The sequence below is a fragment of the Mobula hypostoma genome, chromosome 6 (genome assembly GCF_963921235.1).
Source record: "Mobula hypostoma chromosome 6, sMobHyp1.1, whole genome shotgun sequence".
NCBI classification, from domain to species: domain Eukaryota; kingdom Metazoa; phylum Chordata; class Chondrichthyes; order Myliobatiformes; family Myliobatidae; genus Mobula; species Mobula hypostoma.
Window position 1 is genome coordinate 109,412,758 of NC_086102.1, and position 13,132 is coordinate 109,425,889.

Consider the following 13,132-nt stretch of genomic DNA (forward strand, 5'->3'; position numbering starts at 1 on the left):
GTTCAGGGTGAGAGTGGAGAAGGAGAGGTTGTCTAACTTAACTGATTGGGGTCAGTTAGTCATAAAGTCCAAGGTCCAATTGCAGAGGGATGAGCTGATACCAAGCTGGTGAAGTTTGGTGATCAGCTTGGAGGGGATCACAGTACTGAATGCCAAACTAAAGTCAATGAACAGCATTCTGACGTAAGAGTTCGGGCTGTCCAGGTGGGTCAGGGCAGAGTGAAGTACCATGGAGATGGCATCCTCTGTTGACCTGCTGGTGCAATAGACAAATTGATGGGGGTCCGGGGTAGTGGGCAGACAGGATTTCAGATGTGATAGAACCAATCTCTCAAAGCACTTTTGCAATGATGGGGGTGATTGCAACTGGGTGGAAGTCATTCAGGCCCATGGCAGTGGAATGCTTCGGCACTGACACGATGGTGGTGATCTTGAAGCTTGTGGGGACAACTGCCCAGGCCAGGGACAGACTAAAGATGTCCGTGAAGATCCCGGCCAATTGTCCTGCATTGACTCTGAGCACATAGCCAGGTATTCCATCCAGACCAGCAGCCTTCTGTACATTCACCCTGCTCAGGGTGGCACAAACATCGGAGGTGGAAAGTGAGAGAGGCAGTTCACCAAGTGGGAGATCCACTCTGAGGGTGACCTCCTTGTTCTCTCAGTCAAAGCGAGCATAGAAGTAATTGAGCTCATCAGGGAGGGAAGCAGAGCTGGAAGGGGGCACAGTACTAGGTGATTTGAAGTCTATAATGTCCTGTATGCCATGCCAAATGCGTTGGGGGTCCGAGGAGTTGAAATGCTCCTCGATTCTCTGATTGTGTATGTGTTTAGCCTGAGAGATTCCCCTCCTCAGGTTGGCCCTGGCTGAGCTGTAAGCCTCCCAGTCTCCAGACCTGAAGGCTGAATCTCCGGCTTTGAGCAGGAGGCGAACTTCTCTGTTCATCCATGGTTTCTGATTGGGGAAAACTTTTATTTGTTTTTGTGATGTCACTCTATCTACACACTTGTTGATGTGCTCAAGGACAGAGTTGGTATATAAGTCAATGTTAATCTGAGAGTCTGTGGTGGCATGGGCAGCAAACACGCTCCAGTCTGTGTGCTGGAATTGGTGCTGAAGAGCAGAGTCAGCACCCTCCAGCCAGATCTTAATAGTGTTCATTGTGGGTTTCACACATTTAATGACCAGGCTATACTTGGGAAGCAGAAATAATGAAAGATTGAAAGCTGGTCGGACTGTTCCAGGTGGCTGTGGGGGGGGGGGGCTCAAGAACAAGTAATAGGAGGATGTACAGCTCTTTACACTGGCTCTTTCATTTTCAAACACAACGACATGCCCTTACCTAGCTCTTTATCCTTTCTCTCTGGAGAGGAGGAGGATGAGAGGTAACTTGTAGAGGTGCATAAAATGATAAGATGCATAGACAGAGTGGGCAGCAAGCACCTTTTTCCCGGGGCAGAAAAAGCTAATATGTCGCAGTGATTTTTAGGTGATTGGAGGAGAGCATAGAGGGGATGTCAGAGGTAAGTTTCTTGTACAGAAACTGGTGGGTGCGTAGAACCAGGGATGGTGGTAGAGACAGATATATTAGGGACATTTAAGAGACTCTTAGATAGGTGCATGAATGAAAGAAAATGTTGGGTTACGTGGGAGGAAAGGGTTAGATTGATCTTGGAGTAGGTTAAAAAGTTGGCACAGCATTGTGGGTCTAAAGGCCAGTTCTGTGCTGTATGGTTTTATGTTCTATGCTCTAGTTCCTTGACTGTCTTTTCTCAATGTTCCACGATTCCTTTAGTGTACAATTAACTAACCACTCTAAGGATGAATATGCTCCATGTCTGTAAACAGTCATCTGGGGTAGAAATTTACAAAGGTGTTTAGCCTTTGAAGTGAAAACAAAAGCCTCATTTCTTCTCAGCCCTAAATTAAGTGAGAAACCTAAGCTTCCGGCCTTAGGTCCAACACCATTAGGTTCAGGAGCAATTATTACCATTCAGTCAACAGGCCCCTGAACTAACATGGATGACTTCATTAACCTCAACACTGAACTGACTTCCACAAACCTATGGATCCATTTTCAAGGACTCTACTCCCCATGTTCTCAATATTATTTATATATTTATTTATTATTATTGTCTTCTTTTTGTATTTGCACAGTATATCTTCTTTTGTACATTTTTGTGTGTGTGTGTGTGTGTGTGTGTGTGTGTGTAGATTTTCATTGATTCTATTGTATTTCTTTGTAACTGCTGTGAATTCCTGCAAGAAAATGAATCTTAGGATAGTATATAATGACCATATATGTATTTTGATAATAAACATAATTTGAACTTTGAAATTAAATGTCCAAACCCCTATCCCGAAACTGTGATCCTCATCTGAAATTTCTAGTCTGTAGAAGCATCCCTCAGCACCTATTCTATCAAATCCCTGTGGAATATTGCAACTCCAAATGAAATTATTTTTTAACTTTCAAAGCTCCAGTGTGGCAGAAGGAAAAAGCTGATCTCAAACCTCCGCTGCCTTGCGGCTATACCAACTCATAGCGCAGGCTTTGGGAGTAAATCCTGAGGAAAAATCTGGAGCTGGAGTCCCTAAGGCAGTCTTATGTTGAACTCAATGCTGCCTGGAAATTCCTGCGATGCCACCGGTGCCAAACTGTATCGGTCTCTGCCGTCCTTTGGATCTATCAGTTGCATGGAGAGGGAGCCTTCTGTGTGGACAACAGCTTATCATCCTGCCGTGGCTTGGGTACTGGTTTGCGTATCGACTGACAATGCTGCACCAACAACACAGACAGCTGATACGCAACATCCACGTTCGACCCCGACCAATGGAAGGCCTCATGTGACAGAAGCAACAGATGCAACCTGCATGATGGGTGCTCCGTGGCTCTCTACACTAGGAGCTGGAGCAAGTGCAAGAAGCTTGGGGTTTGGCCATTATTTCAAGATTCAAGATAGTTAATGTAATTTCCAGTACACAAGTGTAAAGGAGAATAAAATAATTGTTACTCCGGATCCCATGCAGCACAAATAACACAGTAAGATAAATAACACAATAATAAAAGATGCAATAAATACAAATACATAAGATACCTTATATAGATAGGTTGATTGTATGTCCATAAAGTGTACAGGTGTGTCTGCACATAACGTGACTGACAGGAAATGGTAAATGAGTAGTGATGGGGGGAGTTGTGGGGTGGGTTAGTGGATGGAGGTGTTGATCAGTCTTACTGCTTGGGGAAAGTAACCGTTTTTGAATCAGGTGGTCCTGCTGTACATGTTGTGTAGCCTCTCCCGTGATGGGAGTGGGACAAACAGTCCATGAACAGGGTGGGTGGGATCCTTCATGATGTTACTGGCTCTTTCCCAGCACTTTTCTGTATGTTCATAATGGCTGGTAGGCTGATGCCAGCGATGCATTGGGCAGTCTGTAAAAGAATGTGAGTATAGATGTGCATAGCCCAGCTCTCTTCATCCTCCTCAGAAAGTAGAGGCATTGGTTAGCTTTCTTGATTGTGTAGAATGTTAAGAGGCTGTGAGATATGTGCACACCCAGAAGTGTGAAACTGCTGATAATTTCTACTGCTGTGCCACCAATGTAAAGAGGTGCATGAGTGGAGTGAATTCTTTTTAAGTTGATAACAATCTCCTTCGTCTTTTGACATTAAGGAAGAAGTTATTTGTGTGGCACCAGGCCCTAAGATATTCCACCTTCTCTCTGTAGGCCATCTCATCGTTGTTGGTGATGAGACCCACCAATATTGTGTTATTGGCGAACTTAACAATGTGATTACTTGGGTATTTGGCCGTGCAGTCGTGTGTGAGCAGAGTGTACAGCAGCGGGTTCAGCAACACCCGTGTTGAACATGATGGGGAGGGTAGAGTGGTTACCTGAGGTCTGTTCAGGAATCCAACACCCATTTGGTGTTGCACAGTGGTGTATGGCAGGTAGGCTGGTGCAGATGATGTATTAGGAAGTTTTGACTAATTGTTATTAAACCATGGTTAATCCAATTGAGAAGTTGAACTGTTTTATGAATTGTCATGACTCTGATGTGCTCTTCCTGATGTTCTTACCTGATACTTCAGTATGGCATCATTGAAACGATTCACCTCGTAACTCTCAGCATTGTAATACTTCACCTGAAGGAAAAGGAAGGTAGTCAGAGCACGTTTGAGAAACACAACAGGTAAATCTGCAACACAAGAGATTCTACAGATGCTGTTAGTCCAGAGCAACACACAGAAAATGCTGGAACAACTCAGGCCAGGTAGCATCTACGGAAAGGAATAAAGAATCGACAGTACAGGCTGAGACCCTTCATCAGAATCTTCTAATGCTCAAACAGATGGCCCAAAGCGTCAACTCTTTGTTCCTTTCCATAAATGCTGCCTGACCTGCTAAGTCCCTCCTGCATTTTGGCAGCATTACTTAAGTCTGCAGCTGTAAACAAAGATACAAGTGCATTTGTTTGATGCAGGCAGGTGATTACCAATATAAATTTCAGCACTCTAAAATGTCAGTGTGTATGTGTCCAGGCTGAGAAAAAGGAAAATTAGATTCATGTACTGTCTTATCTCACTGTGGTATTGCACCCATTCTTCAGACCTGGAACAATTCCCAGAATAAGGCTATTTCAAGACAGCATATCAAGTACCAGACTTTTGCACTTACAGTAGACTTTTTATAATGCTGTTAATATTGCTGCTTTCATTTTAAATACATGCTGGTATCTATGTGTTTATGCACATTTGATTCCATATTTGTGCTTCTAACTTTATTTTTATATAACACTTTATTCTGTATCATTGTTGAACGTTGTTGCTTTTCATTGCAGGTCGTGTCCCGACCAACACATCACAGCAATTTCCTAATATAGTGGATTCCAGCTAATTAGGCCATCAGTTAAATCAGAGCAGCCACTTATTTGGGCAACTCTTAAAGAACAAAAACAAATTGAGAAAATAGTCAGGATTCCCTTTGTTTATTTGGGACATGACGCTGCTCAACTGGGATAAGGAGACTGGTGCTGAACAGTTTCTAACGAACATCAGCTGTGTATTTGTGTGGCCATTAGACACTACACCATGCTTAGAGTGAACAGTTTCTATATAGCATCAGTTGTGTGTGCTTGTGTTATGTTATCCATTTGGGCTAGCAGATGCCAATTCAAAAAGCAGTGATTTTTGATGATGCTGTTTTCTATTTTGACTTGAAAAAAATTTCAGACCTTTGCTCAGATGCCATGAAAAGATCTGACACTAGCCAAAAAAATTACCCTGATTTTGTTTATTTACAGTTAATCAAAAGAACATGGCAGCATACACTGGATGAATTCCTGTCAATAACTATTAAAAACTAATACACAGTTTTATAGTACTGTGGTAGTATTGGTAGTGTTCAAATTTGTTAACTATTTTGTTTAAACACATTATTTGTTAATCAGTTATTTGGTAGTTTGTCTTTTTTATAACTTTTTAACTATTTCCATGAAACTTCAGCTAATTGGGGCAGTGGCTTAATGGGCCAAAATGTATTGGTCCTGATGTGTCCCAATCACGTGGCAGCAACTCGATGCATAAAAGCCTGCAGACATGGTCAAGAAGTTCAGTTGTTGTTCAGACCAAACATCAGAATGGGGAAGAAATGTGATCTAAGTGACTCTAACCATGGAATAACTGTTGGTGTCAGATGGGATGGTGTGAGTATCGCAGAACTCAAATAACCATGCATTACAACAGTGATGTGCAGGAGAGCATCTCTGAATGCACAACACATCAAACCTTCAAGCGGATGGCTGACAGCAGCAGACCATGAACATACATCCTGTACTTAATAAAGTGATCATTGAGTGTACCTATGGTGGGCATAAAAGAACCCTACCTTTATCTGACCAACTGAAAAGTTTCTCTCTGCTATTCTTGCCCCAATATATTTTATAAATTACCTCACATTTATTGCCCCAATTAACATGCAATGAAACAGGTTGTATAGTTGTTTATTACAAGTATCAGAAAAAGATGCTGAAGTTGCAAACTCAGCCAGCTCCATCATGGGCACTAGTCTCCCCACCATCAAGGGCATCTTCAAAAGGTGACGCCTCAAAGAGGAGGCATCTTTCATTATCGACCCCATCACCCAGGAAATCCCCTCTTCACATTGCCATCATCAAGTAGGAGATACTAGAGCCTGAAGACACGCTCAACGTTTTAGCTACAGCTTCATCTACGTCACGGTAGCATTGAGCTTAGTACGATGCTATTACAAGTTCGGGTTGTCAGAGTACGGAGTTCAATTTCAGTGCCGTCTTTAAGGAGTCTGTACGTCTTCCCCGTGGAATGTGTGTATTTTCGCCAAGTCCTCTGCTTTCCTCCCACAGTCCAAAGACGTATTGGTAGGTTAATTGGTCATGATTAGGTTATTAAATCCAGGTTGTCGGGGAGATTGCGGGGTGGTGCAGCTCAAAGGGCCAGAATGGCCTATTTTGCACTGTATCTCTAAATAAAATAAATATTTTTCTTCCCCTCTGCCATCAGATATCTGAACGGACAATGAACCAACACATGAACAGTACCTCACTATTTCTGCTCTCTTCTTGAACTAATTATTTAATTTAATTATATATATGTTTCTTATTGTAATTTATAGTTGCTTATGTAGAGCGCTTCACTGCTGCCACAAAACAACAAATTTCACAATACATCAGTGAGATTAAATGGGATTCTGATTCTGATGGCGTTTATTGCCCAATTAACATGCAAAGAAACAGGTTGCATGGTCAGTATTACATGTATAGTTGTGGAAGTTTGCTGTGCTGTTTTCTGCATACTAATATTATGTATACTTTCAAAGTTCTTCTAAGAGCAGAGTTAGGCCATTTGGCCCATCAAGTCACTCCACCATTCCATCATGGCTGATTTATTTTCCCTCTCAACCCCACTCTCCTGTCTTTCCCTCATAACCATTGACACCCTTACTAATCAAGAACCTATCAACCTCCATTTTAAATATACTTGGGTATATCAGAATTCCACAGATTTACCACCCTCTGGCTAAAGAAGTTCCTCCTCATCTTTATCTAAATGGATGTCTTTTTATTCTGAGCAACATGCACATAATATGGTAATGCACATGTACTTTAATTATAAATCTTATTTTGACTTTCATTAGCTATGAAGTACATTGGTATGTCAATGCTGAGGGAGGTAAAATGGATATGATTTTAATTTTTTTTTCTTAGTGAAAGACATAAAATTGAAGCATTGTTGCAATCAGACTGGCCACAAATCAACTATGTAAAAAAAACTTATCAAACATGTGGGAAAGTAATCTCTCATATCAATTAATGCATTTTTCTTCAGCAATCATATAACATCTCCCCTCTACCCTCCCATCACCTCCAGCAAGGCACCTTCTCTTTACCCCTGCTAATAACTGTGTATCTTGTATCTCTCCGTTCACTATCCACACATGAACAATCCTTCAACCTAGATACATGGGATTCTGCTGATGCCGGAAATCTGAAGTTACATAAACAAAATGCAAATCAGGCAGCATCTATGGAGGGAAATAAACAGCCGACGTTTCAGGTTGAGACCGTTCATGAGGACTGAAAAGGAAGGGGAAAGAAGAAAGAAGAAACAAGAAGTCGAGGCAATGGGTGCGGGGGGTGGGTTGGGGGAAGAGTACAAATTGATAGGTGATAGGTGAAACCAAATGAGGGGAAAGGTGGGTGGGTCTGGCTGCTTGCCAGGTATACCCAGCTTCCCCCTGGGTCTAGGTCTTGGTTTAATTTATTTAATTTTACATTTTTTTTATTATGTTATAGTACGTTTTATGTATGGCACTGTACTACAGTCACAAAACAATGAAGTTCGAAACATATGTTAGTAATAATAAACCTAATTCTGATTCTAATTCTGTCCCCTTCCTTTCCTGTTCTGAACAAGGGTCTCGACCTGAAACATCAACTGTTTATTCTTCTCCATAGATCCTGCCTGACGTGCTGTGTTCCTCCACCATTTTGCATGAGTTGCTCCATTCTTTCACCTGCTGTTCACTTTAGCAGGTGTCTGATGTGAGAAGAGTAATGACCTCAGAAAATCAACATTACCGTTTCAAAGTTGAGCAAGGAGTCAACGGCCTTAGCCTTTGCCTCGTTATCCCTGGTGTTCATTTCTCTCCTGTACTTCGTCCTCCATTCAGCTATCAGAATGGTTGCAGCTGCAGACCAGAAAAAAGTAACAGCATGAAACGATGATACAGTTTATATAAATAAAACCCAAAGTCATTATAACGGCTACAATGAGTGGAAATCAAGATAGCATTCTCAACCAGCTACCATTCACATCAGGAGAAACACTCCTGAAAGATTGCTCACATCTTTCATCTGGAGTAGATGAAGATTAAGGACTAGCTCTATTTGTCACATGTCATAGGGTGGGAAATGGCTAATACTAAAGCATAAGAGGAAATTATAGGCTAGTGAGCCTGGCGTCAGTAGTGGGTAAGTTATTGAAATGTATTCTAAGAGACTGCACATACACTGGTAGTATTTTGATAGACAGGGACTGATTAGGGATAGTCAACATGGCTTTGTACATGGTAGGCCGTGTCTAACCAATCTTATAGAGTTTTTTGAGGAAGTTACCATCTTCTCATTGCACTCAACATTTCAGGGACAGCTTCTTCCCTTCTGCCATCAGATATCTGAATGGACAATGAATCCGTGAACACTACCTCAGTATTTTATCCTCTCTTTTTCACTACTTATCTAATTTAATTTTTTGTATTTATACTTCTCACTGTAATTGAGTTTTTTGCTGCAAAACAAAAAAAGTCACAACATATGCCAGTGATATTAAACCTGATTCTGATTTGTCACATGTTATACCGAAGCATACAATGAAATGTGCTGCATTGTGTCAAATGAAATGAGCAAGGATTGTACTAGGCAGAGCAGTGTCAGCCTAGTATGTCCACAACTCACTAACCCTAACCGTACATCCTTTTGGAATGTGGGAGGAAACTGGAACACCCAGAGGAAATCCACGTGGTCATGGGAAGAAAGTAAAATCTCCATGCAGACAGTAATGGAAATCAAACCCTGATTTTACAGCTGGCATTGTAAAGTGTTGCGCTAACTGCTACACTACCCACTATCGAGTTACCACTCATCCTCCATCACTCCAAAGAGAAAAGTCACAAGTCACTCAGCCTTTCCTCATATGGCATGTTCTTTAAGCCAGACAGCATTCTGGTAAGTCTCCTCCACACCCGCTCTAAAGCTTCCACATCCTTCCTATAATGAGGCAACCAGAACTGAACACAAAATTCCAAATATGGTCTAACCAGAGTTTTATAAAGGTACAACATTACCTCATGGCTCTTGAACTCAATCCCCTGATTAATGAAGGCCAATACATCAAAAGCCATCCATCTTAACAACCTATCAACTTGCGCACCAACTTTGAGGGATCTATGGACTTGGATCCGAGATCCCTCTGTTCTTCCACACTCAAGAACCCTGCTATTAACCTTGTACTCCACCTTCAAATTTAATCTTTCAAAGTGAATCACTTCACAGCTTTTCTCGATTGAACATCTGCCACTTCTCCACCCAGCTCTGCATCCAATCAATGTCCCGTTATATCCTATTACAACCCTCTACACTATCCACAATACCACCAACCTTCGTGTCATCTACAAACTTACTAACCTATCCTCCACTTCCTCATCCAAGTTATTTATAAAAATCATAAAGAGCAGTGTTCCCTGAACAGATCCTTGCAGGACACCACTGCTCACCAACCTCCAGGTAGAAATACTTCCATCTACTACCACCCTCTGCTCTCTGTGATCAAGCCAATTCCAAATGCACACAACCAAGTCTCCATGGATCCCATGCTCATGGCTTTCTGAACAAGTCTACCCATGGGGAACCTTGTCAAATGCCTTACTAAAATCCATATACACTATATCCACCACCACTGTCACCAATTTGTTCATTCACCTCAGAAAACTTGAGTAGCCTCATTAGGAACGACCTGCCTATCACAAAGCTATAAAGATTATGCTTTTCCAAATCAGACCATAAGATATAGGAGCAAATTAGGCCACTTGGCCCATCAAGTCTAATTTGCCATTTTATCATGGCTGATTCATTTCCCTCTCAGCCCTAATCTCCTGCATTCTCCCCGTATCCCTTCATGCTCTGACCACTCAAAAATCTATCAAACTCTGCCTTAAATATACTCAATGACTTGGCCTCCACAGTCACCTGTGGCAACAATTCCACAGATTCACCACTCTCTGACTAAAGAAATTCCTCCGCATCTCCATTCTAAATGGATGCCCCTCTCGTCTGAGTCTGTGTCCTCTGGTCTTAGACCTCCCCCGCCATAGGAAGTATCCTCTCTGCATCCACCATATCGAGCTGTTCAACATTCGATAAGTTTCAATTAGGTCACCCCTCATTCTTCTAAATTCCAGTGAGCCATCAAACGCTCCTCATTTGAGGGAGGACACAAAGAGCATCATCAACACCCTAGTACACTCATCCCTCATTTCCCGAAGTAACCTGAGGTACATCTCCTCCAACCCCAGATACTTAACTATCCTCAGCATATTCCTGTACATTAGCCTGCTATGCCACCAATTTATTAGAGCTTGATTCTTCTGTTGAGGAGATGGAAAAATGCTTCTTCACTTAATATTTTCACCTTAAGGAAAAACTTAAATAAACAAATTACAGAACAAGGAAAATAAACTATTCATCTAAAAAGGGAAAGATTGGAAATTAAAATACCTTCAGCTTTTGGAAATCTGATGTAAAGACAAAAAATGAGACACAGGAGTCTGCAAACACTAGTATATGGAGGAACAAACAATCTGCTGCAGGAATTCAGAGGGTTGAGCAGCATCTCTAAGGTAAATAAACTGTCCTGAAGCAGGGTATTAACTCAGAATGTCAACAATGATTTTCTCTGAACAATGCTGCTCCATCCACTGAATGCAGATTAAAATACAGGAAATACTCAGCAGGTGAGGCAACATTTGTAAAGTCCGAATCAGGTAACATTTCAGGCAAATCTAGGACTTTTCATCTGTTAACTAAGAGCGTTAAAGGTTTTGGGGACAAGGCAGGAGAATGGGGTTGAGAGGGAAAATAAACCAGCCATGATCAAGTGGCAGTGCAGACTCAATGAACTGAATGACCTAATTTGGCTCCTATGTCTGATGGTCTTATTCAAGTATCTTTCCCTTAGAAAACATTCTTAGCACAAATCTCCAAGTACTACTTCTTCAATACAGATTGAGCACATAGTTAACCATTACTGGATTATCTATGGTTAGATAGTAGCAGAACCATACTCAGTGGTTAATTTATTAGGTATACCTATAGACCTGCATGTTAATGCAAATATCTAATCAGTTAATCGCATGGCAGCAAGTCAATGCATAAAAGCGTGCAGACATAAGACCATAAGATATAAGAGCAGGATTAGGCCATTTGGCCTGGCCATTCCATCACGGCTGATTTATTACCCCATTCTCTTGCCTTCTCCTTGTAACCTTTGACACCATGACTAATCAAGAACCTATCAACCTCTGCTTTAAATATACTTAATGATTTTGCCTCCACAGCTGTCTGTGGCAATTGTCCACAGTTTCACCACCCTTTCGCGCTAAAGAAATTCCTCCTCATCTCTGTCCTAAATGGACATCCCTCTATTCAAGACAGTGTCCTCTGGTCTTAGACTCTCCTACCATAGGAAACGTGCTCTTCACCTCCACTCTATCTAGGCCTTTCAATATTCATTAGGTTTCAATGAGATTCTCCTGCCTCATTCTTCAAAACTTCAGCAAGTACAGGTCCAAAGCCATCAGGCACTCCTCATACAATAATCCTTTCATTCCTGGGATCATTCTTGTGAACCTCCTCTGGACCTTCTCCAATGCTAGCACATTTTCTTAGATAAGGGACCCAAAGTGCCTCAAAATACTCCGTTTGGTCTGATTAATGTGTTATAAAGCCTCAGAATTACATTCTTGATTTTATATTCTAGTCCTCTTGAAATGAACGTTAACGTTGCACTTGCCCTCCTCACCACCGACTGAACCTGCAAGTTAACCTCTAGGGAATCTTGCACAAGGACTCCCAAGTTCCTTTGCACCTGGTCAGGATCAAGAGGTTGAGTTGTTGTTCAGACCAAACATCTGAATGGGGAAGAAATGTGATCGAAGTGATTTTGACCATTAAATGATGGTGGGTGCGACAGGGTGGGTTGTGCCTCTCAAAAACTACTGATCTCCTGAAATGTTCATACACAACAGTCTCCCCTACAGTTTACAGAGAATGGGGCAAGAAACAAAAAACACCTAGTGGGTGGCAGTTCTGTGGGCAAAAACGCCTTGTTAATGAGAGAGGTGAGAGGAGAATAGACAGACTGGTTCAAGCTGACAGGAAGGCGACATTAACTGAAATAATTATGCATTACAACATCTCTGAATACACAACACATTGAACTTTCAAGTGGACGAGCTACAGTAGCAGAGGGCCATGAACATACACTCAGTGTCCACTTTATTAGGTACAAGAGATACATGTGAGCAATAAAGCTAATCTTAAATCTTTACATGATGTTATATGCCTGCATGTAAGTTTTTCATTGCACCTGTGCATACACGTACTTGTGTATATGACATTACTCAAAGTCAAAGTTAATTTATTACCAAAGTACATATATGTCATAATATACTACCATAACATTCAATTTTTCTAGGCATTTACAGGAAAATAAAGGAATACAATAGAATTTTGGAAAAACTATACATAAAGACTGAAAAAAGATGCAAAAGACAATTTGCGCAAATAAAATAAATATACAGATAATATTGAGAACGTAAATTGTAGGGTCCTTGAGAGCGAGTCCATAAGATGTGGAATCAGTTCAGAGTTGGGGTGAGTGAAGTTATCCATGCCAGTTCAGGAGCCTGATGGTTGTAGGGTAATAACAAAACACTCAACTTTGACTTTCAAGACTCAAGATTGTTTAATGTCATTTTCAGTACACAGGTGTAAAGGAGAACAAAATAATTGTTACCCTAATCTCATGCAGC

At 41.4% G+C, this 13,132-nt stretch overlaps 1 protein-coding gene across 1 annotated transcript in view; it reads right to left on the reverse strand.

Annotated features, from left to right (window-relative positions):
- LOC134348286 (ATP-binding cassette sub-family B member 6-like) overlaps window positions 1–13,132 on the reverse strand; it is a 246,262-nt gene that overhangs the window by 145,745 nt on the left and 87,385 nt on the right. The window contains exons 8-9 of the mRNA XM_063051431.1: window positions 8,124–8,233; window positions 4,087–4,152 (exon numbers count right to left, since the gene is read on the reverse strand). Of these exons, the coding sequence (XP_062907501.1) occupies window positions 4,087–4,152; window positions 8,124–8,233 (176 nt within the window). The remainder of the gene's footprint in view (window positions 1–4,086; window positions 4,153–8,123; window positions 8,234–13,132) is intronic.